Source organism: Mus pahari, chromosome 7, assembly GCF_900095145.1.
Source record: "Mus pahari chromosome 7, PAHARI_EIJ_v1.1, whole genome shotgun sequence".
NCBI classification, from domain to species: domain Eukaryota; kingdom Metazoa; phylum Chordata; class Mammalia; order Rodentia; family Muridae; genus Mus; species Mus pahari.
The window spans coordinates 111421095-111445654 of NC_034596.1; the positions used below are offsets into that span (position 1 = coordinate 111421095).

The 24560-nt window shown below is 45.1% G+C and overlaps 2 protein-coding genes across 5 annotated transcripts in view; one reads left to right on the plus strand and one right to left on the minus strand.

Moving 5' to 3' along the window:
- Cdca7l (cell division cycle associated 7 like) overlaps positions 1 to 16951 on the plus strand; it is a 34662-nt gene extending 17711 nt beyond the window's left edge. Inside the window, exons 2-10 of one of the 4 annotated variants that reach the window (XM_029540915.1) lie at positions 3276 to 3410; positions 8324 to 8455; positions 10164 to 10517; positions 11929 to 12000; positions 12104 to 12274; positions 12885 to 13007; positions 13767 to 13916; positions 15086 to 15222; positions 15643 to 16951. In XM_029540915.1, the coding sequence (XP_029396775.1) occupies positions 3276 to 3410; positions 8324 to 8455; positions 10164 to 10517; positions 11929 to 12000; positions 12104 to 12274; positions 12885 to 13007; positions 13767 to 13916; positions 15086 to 15222; positions 15643 to 15661 (1293 nt within the window). In that variant the 3' untranslated portion in view covers positions 15662 to 16951. The remainder of the gene's footprint in view (positions 1 to 3275; positions 3411 to 8323; positions 8456 to 10163; positions 10518 to 11928; positions 12001 to 12103; positions 12275 to 12884; positions 13008 to 13766; positions 13917 to 15085; positions 15223 to 15642) is intronic. The other 3 variants (XM_029540916.1, XM_029540917.1, XM_029540918.1) reach the window with 3 other exon arrangements.
- Positions 16358 to 24560, minus strand: part of Dnah11 (dynein axonemal heavy chain 11) — a 302790-nt gene continuing 294587 nt past the window's right edge. The window contains exons 78-82 of the mRNA XM_021201453.2: positions 21843 to 22025; positions 21648 to 21763; positions 18554 to 18666; positions 18000 to 18140; positions 16358 to 16735 (exon numbers count right to left, since the gene is read on the minus strand). Coding sequence (XP_021057112.1) covers positions 16488 to 16735; positions 18000 to 18140; positions 18554 to 18666; positions 21648 to 21763; positions 21843 to 22025 — 801 coding nt within the window. The 3' untranslated portion in view covers positions 16358 to 16487. The remainder of the gene's footprint in view (positions 16736 to 17999; positions 18141 to 18553; positions 18667 to 21647; positions 21764 to 21842; positions 22026 to 24560) is intronic.

Genomic DNA, 24560 nt, shown 5'->3' on the forward strand with positions numbered 1-24560 from the left:
CCCCACACTCACCTCCTCACCCTCCTCCATCCCCACACCTCCTCACCCTCCTCCATCCCCACACTCATCTCCTCCTCCTCATCCCCACACTCACCTCCTCACCCTCCTCCATTTCCACTCTCCTTCTCAGCCTCCTCCATCCCCACACTCACCTCCTCACCCTCCTCCATCCCCACACTCACCTCCTCACCCTCCTCCATCCCCACACTCACCTCCTCACCCTCCTCCATCCCCACATCTCCTCACCCTCCTCCATCCCCACACCTCCTCACCCTCCTCCAGCCCCACACTCACCTCCTCACCCTCCTCCATCCCCACAATCACCTCCTCACCCTCCTCCATCCCCACACTCACCTCCTCACCCTCCTCCATCCTCACACTCACCTCCTCACCCTCCTCCATCCCCACACTCACCTCCTCACCCTCCTCCATCCCCACACTCACCTCCTCACCCTCCTCCTCCTCACACTCACCTCCTCACCCTCCTCCATCCCCACATTTACCTCCTCACCATCCTCCTCCTCACCCTCCTCACCTTCCTCCCTCCCCACGCTCACTTCATCATCCTTATTCCCTCATTCACTTCTGTTTGCTAGGCCCCTCCCCGTCTTAGACAGCTCTCACTTTCTCATGTATTTCCTCTCCTTTAGATCTCTCCCTTTCTGCTCATAGTCTGTCTCCTACCTTCATGCACCATGTATCTATCTACATATGAACTTACACGCAGATTCCACAAGACTGAACACACATATTTGTCATTCACACCTTGGCTAATTTTGCTTCCTATAACTATCTTCAGTTCTGTTCGTTTCCCCACCGATGTGATAGTCTTCTGTGTTACAGCTCAACAACACTCCTTTATGTATTTGTACTGAATGTACTCAACTCTTGGTGGGCTTCTGGGCTGACTCCTGCTAAGGACAGTAGCCATAAACATGGTGTGTCAGTCTCTTTGTGTTCTGCAGACTCCGAGTTGTCTGAGAAATGTCAAACCCAGAGACTCAGGAACTAGATTTGACCTTATCCAGAAGTCCAGAATCTGTGGAACTTGTTTAAATACTATTTAGAGTTCGGCAGCAAGAGCAAGCCCACAGCACAGTGCGTGGTGTGGTGTTATCAAGTTCTTCCTTTATTCCCAGTCAGTGATGATGCCCCTCAGTGGCACATCTAGAGCAGATGCAGAAGTTATGACTGCAGGGTGAGTGGGGGATATTTCAGACATAGTATCTCTGCCGAGACATAACACATGTCATCCTGCCTTAAATTTTCTCTGTTCCATGCACATGCTTTGAAATCTGTTCTGGATATGCTCTAATGCTTGCAGTATGTTAATTGGGTCCCCCAAATTGCACAAGAATCTGAATGTAGGATAATGAGGGTCTGTGCCCCTAGTTGGTTTTGATTGATAAAGTTGCCGGTGGCCAATGGCTGGGCAGGGAGGGACTTTAGGATTCCTAGGCAAGGGGACTGAGGGAGGAAGGATTCAGAATTGCCATGCTGAGAAAGGAGTAAGATCCAGGCCTGAGAGCTGCAGAAAAGAGAGCTTAGCAGCCACGTAAGAGCTGGGGAAGAGGGGCCCCAGCTTCCTCCCCCACCATTGGGTCTGGGGCAGCAAAAATGAAATACAGATTTTAATAAGTAATAACGCAGGAGTATTGGAGGGCAGGTGTTAGCTATGTGGAGCTTTGGGAGTGGCCCAGCCATTGAGCTGTTTAAGGCATATTAAAACAGAAGGCTCTGTATGCATGTCTTTCATTGGGGAACCCTGAACATTGGGGCGGGTATGAAGGAATGACCAACTGCAACAGAAATCCATTATGTGTTGTGTTCCCCTGGAAGTCAGAGGTCAAAAGGAGGAGATGCTGAAGTTGACACACTGCTTCTCTTGGTGCTACAGCAGGTGTGAATTTTGGTGGCTGGGCTATAAAAGGTGTCTACAAAGACAGGTTTAGCAAACATTGCTTAATGAGCAGTGTCCTGAGGAACTTAAACTCTCTGCTCCACTCCTATTTTTTTGTGTCTGACATGTCTCTTCATGACATGTATGTATATATATTTTTAATTTATAAAACATCTAGGGACCACAAGTGAAAGAAGATGTTTATCTTTCTGAGTCTGGCTTACTTCTCTTACTATGATTATGGCTGTCTTGACGTCCTTATTCCTCTCCTTAAGCACTGTGGGTACACAGATTTAAGTTAGCTATTCTAAAGGACTCCTTTCTGAAGACAGTCAAACTGCAGCAAAATTTAACCTGATTTTTCTTGAAAAGCCAAACAGATGTTGTATTAGCTGGTTTGGTGTATCAACTTGACACAAGCTGGAGTTATCACAGAGAAAGGAGCCTCCCTTGAGGAAATTCCTCCATGAGATCCAGCTGTAAGGCATTTTCTCAATTAGTGATCAAGGCTGGGAGGGCCCATTGTGGGTGGTGCCATCCCTGGGCTGGTAGTCCTGGGTTCTATAAGAAAGCAGGCTGAGCAAGCCAGGGCAAGCACTCAAATAAGCAGCATTCCTCCATGGCCTCTGCATCAGCTCCTGCCTCCAAGTTCCTACCCTGTGTGAGTTGCTGTCTTGACTTCCTTTGTTGATGAACAGCAATGTGGAAGTGTAAGCTGAATAAACCCTTTCCTCCCCAACTTGATTCTTGGTCATGATGCTTTGTGCAGGAATACAAACCCTAAGACAGATGTGCAGACAAATAGTGATTTCAGATGATGAATCTACAGGTATCGGTTTGGTTTGGGTTTAAATAAATAGTCTTACATCTAGTCCTGCAGATGCATATTTGTTAGTTTGGACAGACAGGGGTCTCTGAGGGTGACTGTCACTAATGGCATGTAAGTTCTGTTGGACTTAATTTCACAGCTGCTTTAACTGACTTCAAGTATAGAAAAGGGAAAGTCACTCGTTTGGGCGTGTGAATGAACGTTCATCTCTGAACCTACATAGGATAACCAAAAATAACAGTGGTGACAATTGAGTTAAGAGCTTATTGGCTGGAATCTTACATGGTGAGTTACCATTACCGTCAGGGGAAGGAGCTCATTGCCTTCTCAGACACTAACACTTACTGGTCAGGAGCTTAAAAGTCTAGGATGGCTACACAGTATCTGGAAGGAGAGGTGTATATCAACCCAGAACTGGAACGAATGTGCTTATGCCCCGCCCCCTTTCCACTATGGGGTCTCAACTGAAACATTGTTGCTCAGGGTTAAGGATGCAATGCTAGTTCCTCCCCTAGTGACCCGGACCTTCTTCTGAATCCAAAACAGATCCCCAAAGAAGTAGCTGACATCTTCAATGCTCCCAGTGATGATGAAGAGTTTATGGGTTTCCAGGAGGATGTTCCCATGGAAAACCTGTCAGAGAGCTGTGGTAGTTTGGACTCACTGGAGTTGGAGAAACAGGTATGGGTCTTTCTTTTCAAGACAGGTGTGGCCCTCTGGAAGCCTGTGGCAGGATGTGTGCGCGGATGCTCTTCCATCTCAGTGCAGTCCTGAGTTCAGGATACAGTGAGGTGTTGGGTGTGCAGTCCTGAGTTGGTAATGTGGTGAGTGCTAGGTTTCAGAGTCTTACCCTCATGTTTCCAGAAACAGGAGAGAGGTCTGTGAATGCTTGTTCTGGCTGTGGACATCGTCATAAATGAAGGGATTAAATTAAATGATAGCCAGCAGGGGAAGGCTTATTTTGCCACATGTCCCACACAGGTCATGGCCAGTGTGCAACTGTGAGACAGGTATCATGTGGTGGTCCTCCATAAGGTTCTGTTACTCCACTTTTGCAGAGCCTGGGAGAATATTATTTAATGACCTGGGACGAAGCAACATGAGTTACAGTTCTCTGAGAGTTAGATACCCGGAGCTTTATATTGTACCTAACAAGTCAGATGATTAGCCTCCATCTTCCTCCGAGTTCTTTATTGCCTCTCCGCTAACAGGCTGTGAATTAAACGCACCTTGCTGTGAGTAGGCAGGTCCAGGGAAGGAGTCGGCTAGTCCTGCTCTGTTACTGGGTTTGGTAGGATATGTACTTTGAGATATACAAGGCTTCTCATCCTCTGATGCCATTGCTCAACCTCCTCCTTAGACCTCTTTTGCTTGCTTTTTTTTTTTAATGTCCCTTCATGTAGAAATCTGATAAAATATTTGTCCCCAGAGTTTTGTACTGTATGTGAGCTCATCAAGTCAAATCAGTTGCAACTGGTAACATATATTTTTTCAAAGTTTTACATTTATTAACCCTTCCTGTAGGGATTTATACCACAATAGCAGATTGACTCATTGCAGAACCCTTATTCTTTACAGTTTTTGTCAGCGCCAATGTTGGCCTTTGGAGCCCTCACCTCTTCTCCCCTTATTTTGAGGCAGGGCCTTGCTGTGTAGTACTGACTGGCTGGGAACTCTCTGTAGACTAGGCTGGCCTTGAACTCAGAAATCTTGAGTGCTTGGATTAAAGGCTGTACCAATGTCTCCCTGACTTTCTTTATCTTCCTTTGGTGTCCCTTTCTCTGTTTACATGAGGTCTTTTGTCTTTTCACGCATGCTTTGTGATTCTTGCTTTTCTTTCCAGAGCTCAAGGATTAACAAATCACACTAAGGCTAGCTGTCTTGCTGCCACTAAACTGGGTTGAATACAAGATCATTGTCTAGCATGGTCTTGTACCTTTTGGCTAGTTTTCCTTGGATATCTGTCTTAGGTACAGTTGTTTTGCCCAGGTGTAGGCCATGAATGACCGTTGCTTTCTCTGAAATAGTCGAATGGTCTTGCTGTGCACCCTGGCATCTCCTGCCAGTCTCTGGGGAAGCTGAACTCACCACCATCCCTCTCCTGTTTGCTGCTTAGGTCTCCATCTTTCCAACTGTTGCATTGTCGTCTTCTCCTTTCCCGTCACCATGACTAGTTCCCAGGAGTTGGTGGAACTCCCACGTCCTTACATGCCTCCCTTCATCTCTCTGCTATCTGAAGCTATCCTAGCACTCAGCCTTGTCTTGCTGGGATCAGTAGGACCAAGCTCAGGTTAGGCTCTGATGCTATTCAGAAGCCTCCAGTCTCCCTGTGCATGGGTAAAGAGGGAGGGTGGAGCCATCACACCAAGGGACACTGAGATGTATGGAGCATGTGGGCATCATGAGACTTCGACTGTTTTGGCTGCTATGACAACTGCTTCACAGTCCAGCCTTGCCAGGCTTACTGTACTCAGCAGACGTTGGTTGGTCACAAAGAATGTGCCACCTGCATTTCATACAGATACTGATTTTACTCTGCGGGCTCCAGGGGCTGGTAGAGTACAAATGAAACTGAAGCTCAGGAGGTGAAAGACTTTGCCAGGATCCCACATTGGGAGGTGCTGAGTGAGGTTAACTATTGCAAATCCGACTACCATCTTCCAGCCTCACCTCCCCCCACCCCCCGCCCCGGGCACTTTTTCTGTACCTGTTGCTGTGACAGCACAGATGCTGGCTCTCCCTCAGCATAGCCAATCCTCCCTGGCCCTCCCTACGGAATGGATTCCTTTTCTCTCTGTGTGGTGAAATATGTGTCTGCCTTGATATAAGTACATATGGGCCTCAGGTTGTATTTCCTCAAAGAAGGAACTCATACCTGCAGGGTGCTTTCTGCCTTCCTGGAACCTGACCTTTGATCTGGTTTCAAGCATGCATCCCTCTGCACCATCCTATTCACTAGGCACCTGAGTATGTTTGCTGGTATGGGTGGAACAATACCCATCTCACTGATACACAGGCCATGGCTCTCCAGTCCTCTCTCATGTCATATGAGCTTCAGAATAAAGCACTTAATTGCTCCTGATATTTCCTCCTGCTTACAGTGTTCGTCCTAGTAGATACTGGTTATTTGGTATGCCTTGGGAGCATAATTAGCAGCTTTCAGAAAACAAAGAGCCCTTTTCCCAAGCATGCAGTGAGGCTGAGGCCATATAATGCAGACTAGCTTTATAGAACCACATGGAAAACAGTTCTTAAGCCCCTGAGAGCAAGCTCATAGCAAAGTTTTAATTCCATCAGGACTGATCATCATTTCCTAGGATAGAAATTGCCAGGAATGTTGGAAGGTTGGAATTTGGTGCTTTAAGACTGGTTGCATTCTTTTTCAGACTCTGTACAGGATCTCTTGATATTTACTGAACTTATGCATTAAGGCCATTGCCCAGAAAAGCCCCAGGGACTGGCCAGATGTTTCCTGTACTGAATGAATGGGTTTCCTTAGCAGGCAGCATTACACTTGTCTTTCTTCAGGTGTATTTTGTATGTTTGTCTGCTCATGTATATGTGCATCGCTTCTATGAGGTGTTTAGCCCCTAAAACTGGAGTTAGAGATGGTTCTAAACTGCCACATGGATACAGGGAACAGAACCTGTATACCCTGCAAAAACAGCAAGTGCTCTTAAGCACTGAGCCATCTCTCCATACTTGTTCTTTTCTTAACTTTAAACCCTGGTCTTAAGGCTCACTTGACTCACACACTTGTGATTCATTTTGTCCAGCTGAGAGAAATGACATCAATGTGCACACAGTGTGTGTGTAGCTGACTCTGGGCTCCCTCCCTTAAACACAATTTGAGTTTCTCTTTAAATAAACTTCCCTTTTGTCTTTTTTTTCTTTCTTTTTTTTCTTCTTTTTTCTGCAGCTGCACCACAGCTAACAACAAAGGAAGGAAGTAATTTAGCCCTGAGCAAACTCATTCCAATTACCCATAATAATTCATAGGAGACATTCTTAAGCTTAGAGTGCTAGCTGTAGGCATTTCTTTCTCCATTGCCCTCTAAGTATCCCACTGTTACATATTTCCATTATATATATATTTTTTTTTTCTCAAAGATATCAGAGTCTGAAAAAGTATAGAATTAAAGCCAGAAAAAGGCAGCAATGAAATAAAGGGTCTTAACCAGATAATGCACAATAAAAGGTCACTGCTTTATGTACAGACAGGGACCAGAGTCCTGGAACAGTGTTTAACCTTTCAGATAGCTGCAAGGGAGTCTCCCTTTGAGCTTGCCATGCAGATAGCTGCAAGGGAGTCTCTCTTTAAGTTTACCATTCCTCCTCCTCTTTTCTTTCACACACACTCTTAGGAGAGCTAGGCTTTCCTGGTTTTTTTGTAGTATTTCCAAAGAAAGTAGAAGCCATTATTGGAAAATATCTTTGCTCACACCTCAGTCTGGCAAGAGGGGAGCCCCAGGGTGAGGAGGATACAGATTCCCACCAGTTCCTCACATTGGCATCATTGAAAATGGAGCAAGTCCAGTTTGTAGCAATGGGTGAGGGTGTGAGGGCCTTGGCACTCCCTGTAGAGAAACCCACTGTATTTAAAGAAGATACATGCTCGCCCACAGGAGACTGCTCCGTATGGCTGTAGGGAGTAAAGCAGCGTGCAGGTGTCTATTTTCCACAAGTTTGCTGTTCTGTGTGAAAGCCACCTGGGGCAGGAAACTCTTAACTCCATCTACTCTCCCCAGCCATAGCAGAAGTGATTAAGGCACTGTTGATAGAAAATTTCTTATTTGTAAGTCTTCATTTGTGTAAGGTTTAGAAAATGTCTGCAGTGAGCTGGGCCTGGTGGCACTTGCCTTTAATCCAAGCACTTTTTGGAGGCAAAGACAGGTAGATTTCTTGGTTTGAGGTCAGCTAGGTCTACAAAGTGAGTTCTAGGACAGCCAGGGATACAAAAGGAAGGAAGGAAGGAAGGAAGGAAGGAAGGAAGGAAGGAAGGAAGGAAGGAAAAGAGGGAGGAAGGAAGGAAAGAGAAGGAAGGGAAGAAGGAGAGAAGTAAGGAAGGAAAATACATACTCTGTGTTCTATTGTGGTTGTAAAAGATACATAATGTAGAGCAAGCCACTGTAGCCATTTTGAGTGGCATCAAGGATAGTGTGAAGTGTTGTGTAGCTGTCTCTCCTGCCCACTGCAGACCGCTCTCAATCAATAGAAAGTCTTGCCCATTAGACATGAGTTTCATCTCTCCTCACTGCCCCTGTTACTACCATCCTTTTTCCTTTCTCTTCCTGGTAGTTGATTTTTCATTTTTTTTCTTTCTTTTTGAGATAGGGTTTCTTTGTATAGCCCTGGCTGTCCTAGAACTACCTCTGTAGACCAGGCTGGCCTCAAACTCACAGATCTGCCTGTGGAGTGCTTGTGTTAACGGCATGTGCTGTCACTGCCCCACTATGGTAGTTGATTTTTGAGACAAGGTCTCACTGTGTATAGTCTAGGATTGGAATCCTGCCTCCACCTTTAGTGCCCTTCCTCCCAGACTGGAATTCTAAGTCTGTGCCACCAAGTCTCACTCTAATCTGTCTTTAATTTAGCAGAATGTGTGCTTCCATTCCAAATACTTAACAGAAGAACTAAGAAGGATTTTCAAAGAGGACACGGACTCAGAAATGGAAGATTTTGAAGGATTTACGGAGAGCGAGCTGAACATGAGCAGTAACCCAGAGGTAACAGTAGTAATGGCCAGCACAGGAGGTGTGGTCTGGATGTTGGAAGTCTTGATTTTGACTGTACTTTTACCCCAGAGATGTTACATTATACATGAAAAGATGTAATTTTTGTTGTTGGTGGTGTTTGGTGGTCCTGCCTGGTCCCTTAGAGTCCTAGAGGAAAAATATCCCTTTGCTCCTGAGGGTTAGGGGCATATCTTGCCTTTGTCATCTGACCTGTTTTATTGCAGCTTCCACATCTTTTATCTACTCAGTCTTCCTTGGTGTAATACAGTCCTTCAGGCTGTGTCTTGTTGGGTATCAAGTTGTATTCTTAGGCTAGAAGCTAATTTTGCAAAAACATGGGATGGTGGAGCAGAGTGGGAGCCCATGCCTCCTAGTTTGGATTTTGCTAATTGTACCGATGACTTAGGCCTGCCAGGGTCCTGGGGACACTGCCCCAGGTCCTTCACTGTGACAGGGCTTCCTTATGGATCTCTTTTCTTTTACTCCGTTTATTGAGGTCAGTCTTTTAGCACACTAGCATTTCAATCACTGTAAATCACTACCATGGTGGTGGTGGTGGTATTGAAGATGATAATGATGTTGGTGGTAATGTTTAAGGCAAGATCTCATACCATACATAGCTCAGGTTAGCCCTGAATGCTTAGCATTTCTTTGGCATCCACCTGAGATACTAGGCATGAACCACCACGACCAACTGTTTTAAATGTTTTATTGGAATAGTTTTAGGCTTATAAAGTTAAAGATGTAGGATGCAGAAGTCCTGTACACTTTGACCTAGTCTTTCTTTACATGACTGTGATGTTTGTACAAACAAGAAACTGTTTGTGTATTGCTGTCACTACATTTACACCTTTAAGAGGAGTTTATCAATGTTTTTGTTCATGTGCCCTTTCTATCCCAAGCATCACATGGCATTAAGTGTTTTTTATAATTTTTAAAATTTATATTTTTAACTAATTCAAAGAAACACCATGAGGCAGATGTTTTTAAAAAGGGTAAGTGTTTAATGCATAAGGACAACCTTAGAGACATACCTGCATAAGGACAGCTGGTGGTGATGATGGCTTCCCCTGTCCCTCGCCTTTCCTCAGGCATCCCTTGGGACATGTAAGTCCTGGTAGTCAGCTGTCTCACTAACTCCGCCCTGGGCTGATGCTCCTGCTCAGACATCCCTCCCTGCCCAGTGCTTTTTCCCAGATGTCTTGTTTTGTCATCAGCAAGACACTAAGATCTTCCAAAACTTGATGGGTTTCATGTCTGGGTGACTTCTTTAACTACTAGTAGTTTTTAAGCTCAGTGATACCTAGTTAAGGAGTTTTTGTTTCTAGTGAGGGAAAATAAATTGCTCCCAAAGCCCCTTAGATTCTATATACTGCAACACACACACACACACACACACACACACACACAATTCAGTGTAGGCCTATTCAGATTTGGTTAGAGAATGCATTGAGGACAAATTGTATTAATGCGCTTTCCATCACTAGAACAGAATACCAGGGTTTACTGTGTAGCTCGAAGCTTGAAGGTTTTCATGTATCATCAGTTGGCTTTGTTGCTCTGTGTCTGATGAGGAAGGAACATGTGGTGAAGCAAAATCTGACCTGCATTCCTAGAACAGTTTTAAACACAGTTGCCTGGTCTAGTTTTGGTAGGTGGTTATAGACTGTCTTCATTCTTCTTTCTCCTTGTCCCTTAGCTCATGGAGTCGGAGCTGAGCGACAGTGACAAAGCATACTCCATGATGAGTGATGCAGAGGAAGATGATGAAGAGGAGGCTACACCTAGAAGAGGCAGGTCCACAAGAAGAAGCAGTTTTGGTCTTCGGGTAGCCTTTCAGTTCCCCACCAAAAAATTGGCAAAAACACCGGATAAAAATGGCTTACACTTGCTGAACAGTAAGACGGATCTTAGAAGAGAGAAGAGCTCCAGACAGCCCAAGGAAAAGGACGACTCTGCTTCTGACGCTGAGGACGAGTCCAGAGCTGAGAGCCAGGGGAATTCAGATGCTCTGCTGAAAAGGGCCATGAACATCAAAGAGAACAAGGCTATGGTATGCTCGTGCAGCAGCTGGGACCATAGCCAGCTGCCCCAAGGGTTGCTGATACAGCTTTGCTCCCTGGAGAGAAAGTATACCCTTGGGCACATTTGTTACACGATTAGCTCTGGTTTGGGGATGGAAAGACTCAAGTACCATTTATCCCTGCTGTGCATGGTTGAGCAGGCTACGTTTTAAATTGGCAGAGGCACTGGAGAATAGATAGCTGACCAGCTGCACTGTCCCCAGCAGAAAAGAGGAGCTGGGCTGTCACCGGCCCAGGGAGAATTACAGTGGGCAGGTGGTGGCTTCTGTCTGAAAGCTGTTCCTTCAGAGACATCATCTGAAGGAATGAGAGATGGCTACAGTTGAAGCAGCCACTGCCATGTTGTAATTCAGTTATGCCTTGGCTAGTGGTTATTCAACCTAGCTCAACCTAGAGCTACCTTTGTTACGTGTATTTGGGTTTTCTGTTTGTGGTCAGAAACTCAGCCCAGTTATTGAAAGTTAATTCTTCCTAATTTTACACTGGCAAAATTAAAAAGAAATTCTACCAGTCATAAATTCTTTCCTCCTCTTTGGTGGCTTTTTCTTTTCTTTTTTTTTTTTTTCCTTTTTGGTTTTTTGAGACAGGGTTTCTCTGCCTCCCAAGTGCTGGGATTAAAGGCATGCGCCACCACACCTGGCTCTTTGGTGGCTTTTTAAATGCCATCCTTTTTTTTTTTTTTTTTTTTTAAAAAAAAAAAAAAGCACAATATATTGATACTTTATACACAGACCTACACCTAAGAGAACACTCTTGTCTGTCTGTGTTTATCTGTATGTGTTTGTTCTTAGTGGGGTCATGTTTACATGAATCTAAAAAGAAAATCCAGAGGAAAGAGCCTGGTTGGTTGGTGTTAGGTCTTTGGTGATAGTGACAGATGTATGGAGGTAGGAATTTTTGAGGTATAGATGCAGGGAGACTAGACTGGTCTTGGTCCCAATCCTCTTGCCTCTGCATCCTGGTGCTGAGACTACAGCATGTACCACTGCTTAAGCCCCTGCAAGTGTTTTGGTTGATTTGGGAGTTCTGAGGGTCACCCAGCTGATTGGACATGCTGATGTTTGATTTTCAGGTTTGTAAAATGTGCTCCAGGTCACACTGCTATGATAGTGGTGAAGTCGGGACCTGATGCTCCTGGCCCTAAACATGCCAAGACAAACATATCTTCATTGCGTTCCGTTGTCTCTGTATATAAGGAAGGGGCATGGTGTTGACTCGGATGAACAATGAATGATATCCTCCTCTTACTCAGGAGGTGAAGTCTTACATGAGAGAGATTTATGGAAGCCATAGTAGGTAGTTCAGAGAGATATAAGAGGTGGTATTCTCAGACCTGTCTCCTTGACTGATATCAGATCCCCCTTTCTTTCTGAACCTTAGCTTGCTCAGTTGTTGGCAGAATTGAATTCGGTGCCAGATTTCTTCCCTGTTCGGACGCCACCTTCGGCTTCTGTAAGTAAAACTCTTGATTTCTCAGACTGGCCATGCTTCTGGGAACCCAGAGCTTTCTGTTTAAGAGGAACCCAGCTACATCTGTCTGTGCTCTTGGTTTTAGAGGAGGAGAACACCACGACGGGCCTTCTCAGAGGGACAGATCACACGGCGCATGAACCCAACCCGGAGCGCACGACCCCCAGAAAAGTTTGCTCTGGAAAACTTTACCTTCTCAGCCACCAAGCTTACTGAAGAGCTTTACAGTTTCAGAAGAAGAAAGACAATCAGTGGGGTAATTATTGACTAATAAGCAAATGGGCCTCAAGTGCAAGTATTTAATTATGCTGGGGCTGGCTCTGGTATAAGTCTTGAGTCAGCAGGTTTCCAGCAGTTGAGAACTTGAGTTTCTACCATGTTCCTGTGAGAGCATGTTTTGAGAAGACCCTTGGGCTAAGTTGCAGATAACTTAAAGAGTCCTTTGTCTAAAATGAGCCTGAGGAGCTTGGGGGGCAGGGGCCTCAGGGACTTGCCCAGCATGCAGGAGGCTTTGATCCAACTCTTTACCAGCAACAGCCAACCAGCTTTGTGGTTGTGTACTATGATAGATGCAAGAGTTCCTCCTTGTCTGCTTCAGGAGTGGCTGTTGGGGAAGAGGGAGAAACTTGGGGGCTGCCCCCTATGTTGGCAGGCTGTTTACTTACTTGTCTCCTCCAAGTTCATAGCTCCTCAGTCAGTGCTGTACTGCTCTCCCACGGGGGTGTGGGTTGGGGTGGGAACCCAGTAAATGACCACACAAAGGAGACTCATTAGACTTTCCATCTCTAAGCAGGTTTAAGATTTTTATTCTGATTATCAGTGTGTAGATGTGTGACAGATATCCTGTTTTGTTTTGTTTTCTTCAGGGGAAATGCCAGAAGTATAGACGTCACCGAATATCTTCTTTCCGCTCAGTGAAAGACATTACTGAGGAAGACTTGGAAAACATTGCCATAACTGTGCGTGATAAAGTCTATGATAAAGTGCTTGTAAGTGACATCTTCAGGAAAGTGTGCATCTCTGATACCCTTCAACACACTAGTATTCAAAATCTGACATCTCGCCTTCTGTCCCTGTGCTGTCTGTCCTCCTGAGTCTTGCTCTGAGCTGTGTGGTCAAGGATCCACTGTACCTGGGAAAAAAGCAGGCCACCTAACATAGTGGTCCTGCCCAGGGGAGAGGGGGCTCCCTGGGGCACCTGACCTAGAAGATTGGTACTGGATTGGAAAAGTATGTTTATATTTTATATGTTAAAATTGAAAGTCCCTGGGAGAGTAACATACCCATAGAATAAAGTAGCATTTCTGGTTGGTATGTATTGGTTATGTTTTTCTAAATGATGACCTGCAAAGAGGCTTTGCATATTCTACATCAATTTTGTTTACTACTACTTAAAATAGTAAATGGTAGAGTGTCAATTGAATTGCCAACCTTTCAAAAACATGATTTTACATGGAAGGTTTCCAGGTCTCCAGCAGTAGATCAGAGTCAAGTTCACGTTACCTGGTGCTCACTGCCACTAGGTCACCTGACCATCCCTTCCTTGGTGTTTTTCTGGTCTCTCTTCTGTTCCTGATTGTTGATTCCTTCTGTGATCCTTGCTAAGCCTCATCTGCCCCAAGAAAGTGCTTAAAGGTTTGTCCACGTGGTTAGTCCTTCATAACATTCCCGCTGGATTCTGGGCGAGGCCATGCTCCTGCACACTCTCCTTATAAATCTCAGCTCCACCTCTTTTGCTTTATCCACAGGGTAACACGTGCCATCAGTGCCGGCAGAAGACCATCGATACCAAGACGGTCTGTCGGAACCAGAGCTGTGGCGGTGTGCGGGGACAGTTCTGTGGGCCTTGCCTGCGGAATCGCTATGGGGAGGATGTGCGGACAGCGTTGCTGGATCCGGTAAGGAGCAGTATGTGCGTTTGTTAGGAATGTTTGGATGAAGGATGCAAGCCCAGGGCGGGGGGTTGGGGAGTGGCTACAGTACTCTTGTGATTCACTTTCCCCTCCTACATCTTAAGACAATGTGGGCAATGAAGGCGGACCAGGTGACTGACAGCTTGGGGTGAAGAGCTCCTGTAGGGGATTCTGACGCCCAAGCCAGGGTTTATTTCAGTAGGGCCCTGTTCCTTTCCTCTAGCAGTGATTTCATTTCATCTGTCTTGGCCTGTCCAGGGGGTAAGTCACATTTAAGTGCTTCCTGTTGCCCCGGGACCATGCTGTATGTCATACCTGCTAACATTGTTTACCACCAATGCATTTCATAACAAAAAAGAGTATGTGGCACTGCATGTGTGTGCACTTGTGTGCAGAGGGCAACTCCAGTTGTTATTATCAAGAATCAGGCTAGACTGGTAAACCCAAGGACCTTCTCACTTCTCTCTGCCCAGTGCACACCACCATCCCTAGACATTTGCATGTGGACTCTGGTTGGACTCGGCTCCTCCTTACCGACCGAGCTCCTCTCCCCAGCCCCATTTTCCCTTGTGAGTTGTGTATTTAACCTGTGTGTGCTTCAGATCCTTATGAGAAATGAAATGCCATTTCCAAACTATCAAAGTATATAAGCAGTGCCACTTCGAGATCTGTGTTCAACCTAGATGACCTCTTCTGTGGCAGTCAGAATATGTATATATGTGTGTGTAGATATATTTGTATACATATACACACAATCCCCAGTTTCTAGACATACTGTTTTGACTAAGTGATTTAATACTAAAATTACATATCAGGAGAGCTGGAATTTTTACATTAAGCTTGTGCCAAACCTGGACTCCTAAAATCATAACCAGTGTGTGTGTATATATAAGGGCCCTGAACTTAGAAGCGAGCTTAATTTTAATAGTTTCGCCTCAGTGGTATCTGGTTACGTTTAGAACAGACATGCCTTTTTTTTCTTTGACATGGAGTGGGCACTTTTGCTGGGCCCCTGTGAAACTGAAAGGAGAGCATTGGCTAGTCCCTCATACACTCTGATACTGTGCAGTTAGTGGCTAGAGTAGAGGCTCGAACCCAACTCTCCTGTGTAGACAGTGGATAAATAAAGGAACCACCTCTCCTCTGCCTCCTAGGAGTGGACATGTCCTCCCTGCCGTGGCATCTGCAATTGCAGTTACTGCCGGAGGCGAGATGGTCGCTGTGCTACTGGAATTCTCATTCATCTGGCCAAGTTCTACGGTTATGATAATGTCAAGGAGTACCTGGAGAGGTAAGAGTGGCATGGTAAGGATGCGCGGCAGAGCCTATAGGCTGTGGATCCGAGCCTCTTCCATTCTGTGTCCATTGCTACTGGAGAGGCTAGGGCTGAGAGAGTCCCTACCTTGTTAGAGAGTTCTCAACTCCACCGTGGCTCAAACTAACACTTGTAGTGTGAAAGAAATGCCAAGAGAACAATCCAAAATAAAATGAAACACCAGCCTCTGCAGCCTGTAGAACAGTGTGCAGTCAGGAAAGGAGGGCCCCAGTTCACAACTGTCAAGCTGCGTAAGGAACTCTGAAGTGTGGAAGTGTGCGGAGACGCACGTGGAGCCATGTCTGCGGATATTCCGGGACCACCTTAGCCTAGAGTGCGTTTTCCATGCTGGTATCTGATCAGCTCCTTACAGACACTTCTCCATCTGTCGTTTAGCTTACAGAAGAAGCTGTAGAAGGCAGTCGAGACGAGAGGGATCGCTCGAACTTACCAGGCGGAGTCCCACAAGATGAGTCTGCTCTTCGTGCCAGCCTTAGACGCTTGTTTTCTAGAATTTACTGGTTCTACTGCTGTTGTTTATAAAAGATGTTTATATGCTTAAAAAGGTTTCTCAGGAAAAATAGTAAAGCAGAAATCTGTATCCGTACCTGCATAGACCTGTATTGTGACAAGTATCTGCTGAAGATTTAAAAGCACAGTTTGAGTGGGGCAGAGTTAATGCTCAGGTAAGTTATAAAGAAGACCTTGTCTGACAGCTCTCGCCTTTGATGCTCAGCTTCCCCACGGTCACTCCCTTCCTGCAGAGGCTGTTGCTTGCCTCCCGAGTGACCATAGCTCAAACCTGATAGTTTATCCTGCTCTGGATGTTAAATTCTGGGTCATTAGAAATTTATATTGAAGAATGTTACTCTAAACTCCCAAGTGCAATTAACCACACACTGTGAGTAAGGTGTCCTTTTTATTAAGGGACAACAGAAACAGACACTGGAGGCCTCACTGTGCTTGCCTCTTCCTTCAGGACCTGCCTGGAGCCTGCTGCTTCTTATAGAACTCTCACTGCATTGTTTCCAAGACTTAGGGATACAACATAAGCCATGGTGTTTTGAATGGGTGTTGGGGGAAGCTAAAATCAATAAGTATTCATCCCTTATAGGTGTTTGGGCCTTGTGTACTGTGATTACTCACCCTCTCTAACAAAAGAATGTATACACCTGTTACTAAAACATGCTCGCTGTGTCTGGCTGAAACCAGAGGAACATGAGCTATAGTACCAAGGATGTTCATGCTTCCAGCAATAGAGCCACACCTGCCAGTACCCACTTAGCTATCCTGTCTTTACTCCTTAGCCTGAACGTCCACACATAGGTGGGGCCTCTTGCTTTGGTTTTGTAAACGGGGCACTCATAGGCATACTTAATTTCTTGTCTGTCCATGGGCACGGCTTTGGCAAAGATGACGGGCATCGTGGACGTTAACTCCTTAAGGCGTGCATCAACAAGGGCTCCTGATTGGATGTCCCACCTGGCACCTGTGGCAGAGACAACAGTTGTGTAACTGGCATGCCAGTTCTGATGCTCTAATTGTTCCATGCAATAAATGTTCCACTTTTACCACGTTGTCACCTGTCTGTGGCATCCTTGTGCAGTTTGAGATGTTTAATTAATGGTTTAACTGCTTTATAAGATCAAATTCCCATGAAAGAAACACACAGCTCTCTTAACATCCTTTCCCACTGCACTTAACAAGCTTGGAACAAGTTCAGCTCATTCCCTGCCTGGCCTTGGGATAACTGAACTGTGGCGTTTGCTTCAGTGTGAGTGTGCTGCTTCAGGTGAATGCACAGATAGAGATGCACAGCATCAGCAGTATCTTCAGGGTTTGAAAGACACCCGGGAGTAGACTTACTGAGAGCTTTTAGAAAGCAGAGGGTGGGGGCTGCCAAGAAGGCTCAGTGGGCAAAAGGCGTTGACAACCTGACCACCTGAGTTGGATCCCCTGTGTCCATATTGAAAGCTAGATGAGGAAATAGCATGTGTAATAACTGTATTCTCGGAAAGCCAATCTTGCTGGCTATCCTGGCAGATGTGGTATGGAGGAAATAGCACAAAGATGCTGCTTCAAAAACAAGATGGAAAGAAAGAACTAGCTCTTGAAAGTTGTCCTTTGACCTCTGCACACAATAAAGACTTAAAAGCAGAGGGCAGATCTTGAATTGATGGTAGTTGTGATGGTTTGTATATGCTTGGCCCAAGGAGTGGTACTCTTTGGAGGTGTGGTGTGGCCTTGTTGGAGTAAGTGTGCCACTATGGGTGTGGGCTTTAATACCCTATTCCTAGCTGCCTGGAGTCTTCAGATGAAGATGTAGAACTCTCAGCTCCTGTACCATGCTTCATGGATGTTGCCATGTTCCCACCTTGATGATAATGGACTGAACCTGTAAGCCAGCCTCAGTTAAATGTTGTCCTTATAATGTTGCCTTGGTCATGGTGTCCGTTCACAACAATAAAATCCTGACTAAGAAGTAAAAAGCAAAATACTACTGATTACATGCGGGACTTATGTTCCTGAAGTTTCAGCACCAGCTGACAATGTATGCACAGTTTAAAGTGACAGCCGTCACCCCGAGTGCCACACAGTTTGGCTCACATTACATGTATACTTGGATATTTAAATCTTCTGAAGGGAGGAGGAAGAAATAAAGTCAACACAAGGGGATCATCCCAGTAGAAGTTGGAGGACAGGGACCAGCTTGTACCTAAGGCAGTTCCACATGCATTCCTTAGGGGACTCACCTTCCAGGTGAAGACCATGAAGGTATGCACCTTCTCTGGGGGGGTGGCCATAGTCTTCCTTTGTTTTTTTAGTAACATCTATAGTCAAACACATTCTGTCCAGTGGCCACTCGTTTTTTCGAGCCATGGTCTGCATGATTGCTTTGGGAAGAAAAGGAAGAATTGAAAAAGGTAAAAAACCTGTTTATAGGGTCCCGACAGCCCACGGTATTCCGTGGGGTATCATAGGTTAGAGCTATGCTGGGCAGACAGACTTGCAGGATCGTTTTGCCCTCCGTGGGCACAAATGAGGCTATACTAGAGCAGCAACTGCCGTTTGCTTTCGGTTTGCCTGTGTTCCTTCAGTGTGACAATGACGGTGGCTTTTCTGTAAGATATACTACGCTACTGCAGCTATGCCGTTGGCCCTCTCCTTCCTAACTAGGACCTTCATTGCTGCCTCTGCTTTGAAGTGATTGAAAAGACGGGTGGAGAAGGACAAGAAGTTGTCACAGGTAAAGCCAGCAGGACTTCTGCCAGGAGTATGATCCCCCATCCCTTGCCTCCAGCCATACCTGTTAAGAAAGACTGAGGGTTGAAGAACCCAGAAAGCCACACAACCGCTGGGAGGGTGAGGTCTTGCGTCCAAGTATCAAGTTCCCGGCAGCGTAAGAGGAGGTCGTTAAACCTGGTTAATGGGAGGTAGGAAGAAATGATCTGACATTTTAGTAAAGTAGACCTCTTCCAGGGAGATGGGGTGGGGCTAGTTTTAGGGGCTGTGGAGTGCACCAGGGTTAAATAGGGAAAAGAGCCACCTCTGATGACTCAAAAGGTGGTGCCCCTTCATGGGACTGGTTTCTTCCTGTTACAGGTTACCTGCAGCTCTCATTCCTGTCAGCATTAGGAACAGGAGAACAGTGGGCAACACAGCCAGCAGCTCTTGACACAGCTGTCATTTAGATGGTGTACAAAAGTCTTTTGAGCAGGGTTAGCAAACACCACCGTTCTGTGGGATGTAGCAGGAATGCTTACCACCCTAACCCTAACCCAACCCTAACCCATGCTTGCATGGGCATCACTATTGGAATACCAGAATTGTGAGGAAGGATATAGCCAAAGAAGGAGTATGAGACAAGTGTTTGTCCCACACAGACTGATTACTTGGAAGGGGATGATAAAGTCTTCTAGTAAAAATATTTACTACTACCCCCCATATCCTGGCAAAAAGAAACCTCTAATGATGTTCCGTTGAAAACAGGTTTTCGAGTGTAAAGAAATGTTAAGGTTAAGATGGCACAGTGGGAGGACCCAGAGAGATGGCTCAGAAAGTAAAAGCACTTGGCTGTTGTTTCTGAAGATGCAGATTCAATTCCTAGCATCTGTGTGATGGTTTGTAACTTTGTCTGTAACTCTAGTTCCAAAGGATCTGATTCCCTCTTTGTGTGTGTGTGTGCGCATGCATGCATGTATATATGTGTATATATATGTATATGTGTGTATATATATATATGTGTATATATGTATATGTGTATATATACACACACACATATATATATACATAAATATATATATATTTATGAGATGCCCCTTAGTATATATACATGTGTGTGTGTGTGTAATTTATGTGCTATTTTATTTTATGTGCATTGATGTTTTGCCTCCATGTGTACCTGTGTAAAGGTGTGTTACACCCTGAAGTTACAGATAGTTGTAAGCTGCCATGTAGGTGCTGGGAATTGAACCTATGACTTCTGGAAGTGCTCTTAACATCTGAGCCATCTCTCAAGTCCTAATCTTTGTTTATATTATGTGAAAAAGAAAATTTCTGAACAATATGGGAAAGGCAGTTCTGAGCAAGCAGATAGCTGAGCAGAACAAAAAGATGAATCTAGAAGGCAGCTCATCCTCAGAGGTGGGTTGAGAGGTCTCTGGAATGTGTTGGCTTCCGTTGTGTTTGGAAAGTTTAGTGTCTTAATTACATTGTAAAGGACCCTCATTAGGAACAGTGCAGAGAGTAATGAATATTAAAGAAAACTAAACCAACCAGTTAGGAAAGGTTAGAAACAAAGAACCTAGAAAAAAAAAGACAGAAATTAGCTAGTACAAAGTAAAACATGGGGGAAAGCCCAGACTTAATCATCAAGAACATTAAGTGCAAACCCTCCGTTTCCGGGTGGGTAGAGCCAGCTCTTGCTATTTATAAGACTACTGAGTCCGTGCTCACTCTCCTGGATGGCTATTTGCTGTTCTTTGGAAGTCACCCAACTGAACTGCCTCATGCTCACCTCTGTGTCACCAGGGATACAACCTATAGTCACCTTGGAGGAGGAAAATGAGGACTTGCCTAGATCAAACTGGTCTGTGGATGCATCTGCTGGGCACTGACTTGATTGCTAGTTAATGCAGAAGGGTCTGCCCCAGGAGAAGACCCCTAACCTCCCTCCTAAGTGGGCCTGAGCTGTGTAAGCTCCCAGGCTGAGTGAAGGGAGTGAGCTGTGTAAGCTCCCAGGCTGAGTGAAGGGAGTAAGCTAGTAAGCAGTGATGTTTCACGGTCTCTGCTTCAGTCCCTGCCCCCAGATCTGTGCTACACTGCAGTGATAACTGCTCCCTAGAACTGTCAACTGAGGTGAATAAACCCGTCTTCCCAGTTGCTTTTGGCTAGTGTTTAATCACAGCAACAGAAAGCAAACCAGAGCAGCGCCCATCCCCCTTGGCCAACACTTGGCTGCCTCTGAGCCTGTAATAGTGCTAATTGCCGATGGAGTCTAGGATCACCCAGGAGACAAGCCCACAGGTACCTATGAGTTGATTTGGCCTCTAGAAATGCCTCTTAAGGGATTATTATTATTTGATATGAGAAAAAGTACTATAAATATGGGTGACATCATTCTCTGAGTTGGGATTCTCAACTGTATAAATGGTGATTGAGCTTAGCACTGGCACCCCTTGCTCTGTGTCTCAACTCTTGCACGCTACCAACTATCTCAAGCAGCTGTCACTGAGACTCCCATCAAAAGGTGGATGGTGCCTGGAACCATGAGCAAACCAACCTTTCCTAGGAACAACAGGAAAAGAAACCAAGACGGGCAGGGTCCTAACATGCTGTCATTTGGAATGCTAATGGCACCTTCCAGATTGATTCCAACTCAGGAAAAGAAACAGGACAAAAAACTTCAGCATGCAAAAGGAGTAGGCAGTCATGCGATGCCTTCTGAATAGTCCACTAAGGTCACAGAACAGCTGGGGATAAAGCACCAGCCTTCAGCAATCTCAGTTTCTGCTTCTGGCTTTCTAAAGTCATCTATGAGTGCATTAGTAATTACTGGTTTGGAAAATAAAGGGAAGAAAAAGCCAACACCCAAACTCAAGTAGCTTGTTGGACTTTAAATCAGTGAGGAAAATTTGCTTATATTTTTTTTAGCTGGAAAAAATGAACACTGGAAGATCAGGTTATTTTGTCAAAGAGTAGTTCCCTAATGAATGAGGAAGAATTTGAATCTTGGTCTGGTCTATGTGAACTAACTCGAGCTAAATACCAGAGGAACTCAAGTGAAATTGGTAGTCTACAAGATGATGGTCACGGAGCAGGGGTTCTTGTAGGAAGAGTGGGGAAGGCTGACCCAGTGCTGATGTTTACAGTTACCAGTGGCAGTAGAGACTGTTGCTTACCACTGGGCCAGGCCATAAGTAGATGGATATGCCAGTTTGTTCCACGTGTCTGGAACCCGGTCATAACTCAGGGCAGACAGCTGGGTTTCCACGTCAGGAGATAATGTCAACTCTCCCTTGGACAGAGAAAAGGCCACTGTGAATACCTGCCAGTGCGGTGACCCCCCCCCCCACTTGTCCCATTTGTAAATCTACCTTCAAACCAAGGTCTAAGTGTTGAAGTGACACACGGATTTCCCGGATGAGAACGTTCATCCTCTCACACTCTTGAAAGCAAACAAGAACATACGGGCTTCTATTTGGGTTCTTTTGCATTATCTCTGCCATGTTGAACTCTTCTGGAAGTCTCTCCAAAATGTCATCCAAGATATTCTTAACCTTAAAACATTAAAATACACAGTCTGTATTTCTTTTGTTGTTGTTGTTCCTGGTGTCTGTGGTGGTTTGAATGAGAATGGCCCCCACAGGCTCATAGGTAGTAGCACTATTAAGAGGTGTGTGACCTTGTAGGAGGAAGTGTGTCACTGGGGGTGAGCTTTGAGGTTTCAACTGCTCAAGCCAGGCCCAGAGTCTATTCTCTTCTTGCTGCCTCTAATCCAGTTGTAAAACTCTGGGCTCCTTCTCCAGTTGTCTGGGCAGCCATGCTCCCCACCATGACAATAATAGACTTAACCTTTGAAATGCAAGCCAGCCCCAGTTAAATGCTTTCCTTTACAAAAGTTACCATGGTCATGGTGCCGTCTTCACAGCAATAAAACCCTGACTAATACAGTGACTGTACATCATAGTTTTTGAAGTCTCAGAATAGACCATGCAACTTCCAAAGATGTCTACAACCTCTGGTCCATTGTTAGCTGCTAAAGTTGCTGCATCAGCACTAGGCACCTCCCTCTGCTGTGGACAGTTGTTTTTTTGTTGTTTTTGGTTTTCTGTTTTGTTTTGTTTTTTTGAGACAGGGTTTCTCTGTATAGCCCTGGCTGTCCTGGAACTCACTTTGTAGACCAGGCTGGCCTCAGAAATCCACCTGCCTCTGCCTCCCAAGTGCTGGATTAAAGGCGTGTGCCACCACTGCCCGGCTGCTGTGGACAGTTTTAAGGAGTAGAAGAATTACCAACTAAATGACATTTGTGTGCAAAGGTAAAGATAAGAGAGTAGAGCATGACTGTTGGTTTGAAAATGTGTGTATCAGTAGTTTCACTGAACTAGAGTGTAACTATCTAGAAGCAGATGATTGGGAACTACCCTTCCTATAATTTTAGTCTTCATGAGACCAAGAAAAAAGGACCATGAGTTCAAGTCCAGTCTGAAATATGCAGTGTGACCCTGCCTCTAAGAGCTAAAAATAGAAAGTAAAAAATAGGGGCAGGAGAGAAAAAAAGAAAAAAGGGACTTTATCCCCAGGCAGCCTTCCCATCTCCCTGCATTTCTCAGATGATCCTCAGTGATCCCAACATCATGCTCAGGAATTGCTTTCGCACACAGGGTAGGCAGTATGCAATGGCCCTGTAGTTAGATGGCACTATGGCTTTAGACTCAGCCAGGCTTCATGTCCTTCCCTGACTTCTCTCTACTTGTTGAGTCTTGGCAAGTCACCTCAGCTGGAAGAGATCCTAATATTTCTCCAAACCCTTGTGTGTTAAGTAGCCCAGGGAAAAGTATGCTCTTTAGTGTCTGGCACCTAACAACTGGCCTTGGCTATGAGCGTCTGCCCTGGGTGGGTACTGAGGTACCCTACCTTACATGTACTGAGTTTCTGGTTTTGTGATTGGCTTCCATTGTGGAAAGATTGGAAATACAACACCCTGCGTTGGATGTCTGTCATCTGCCCCTCTGCTTCTATGAATGTTGTACGTCTTCCTGCAGGGAAAGATGTTTCCTTGTTCATCTTGCTAAAGATGTAGTATTCTTGTAGAAAAGATGTTTATATACAGGGTAAACAACATGTACAATTTCTTTGAAGTTATGAGTAGGTCAATGAATGACCTTATTTTAAAAAATACAAGAAATAATATGGCCATATTGTGGGACTTAGAGTTCACGCTAGCAAGTGACCTCTGAACATCCTGAATCCTTGGCAGTCACACTTTGCTTAATAATTTTGAGAAGAGTAACAGCTCATTTGTTTGACAGGGTGATCTATTCAGGGTTTAAAGTGAAGAGAAATAAGATTTTAATGTAAGAAATACCATCTTCCATTTCTACCATTCTATATAATGGAATATATAAAAATCTTCAGACATATATAAAAGGGAAAAATAACAAAATAACAGCAAAAAATACAGCAAAAGCGAAGGGCTAGGGCTGGAGTGTAGCCAGTGGGTAAGAATACTTGCTGCACAGACAGGTGTCCTAATTCAGATCTCTACACCCACATAAAAAGCTGGGTGTTTATAACCCTAGCACCATAGAAGGCAGAGACAGGAGAATTGGTGGGATTTGCTGGCTGCCAGCCAGGCTCCAGGTGAGTGAGGCCCTATCTCAAAAGAATACGGTAGAACAGAACAGCTGATGTCTTTTAGCTTCCAGATACCCCTAAACATGGCCTGCTCTACCCCTTGTATCCCTCTCTCCAAGGCGAAGGACCAGCCATGGATTTGGAGATTATGTCTCCAATTCATACATGTGACAGAAAATATGCATGTAGAATAAAGAATTGGTACAAGTCTGTAAGAAAAGGAGAGAGGAAAGTAGAGCAAGTAAAAATTACTGTGTGTGTGTGTATGTATGTATACACACATATATATACACACATATACATGCACATACATCCAGAGGCCATCTGCATGTGAAGAGAGGCTCATGACCCAGGCAAGTGTAGTGGCTATTGCTGGTTGTCAACTTGACTATATTTGAAATGAACTACAATCCAGAATTGGAAGGCTCACCAGTGGACCTAATCTGGAGACTGGGAGA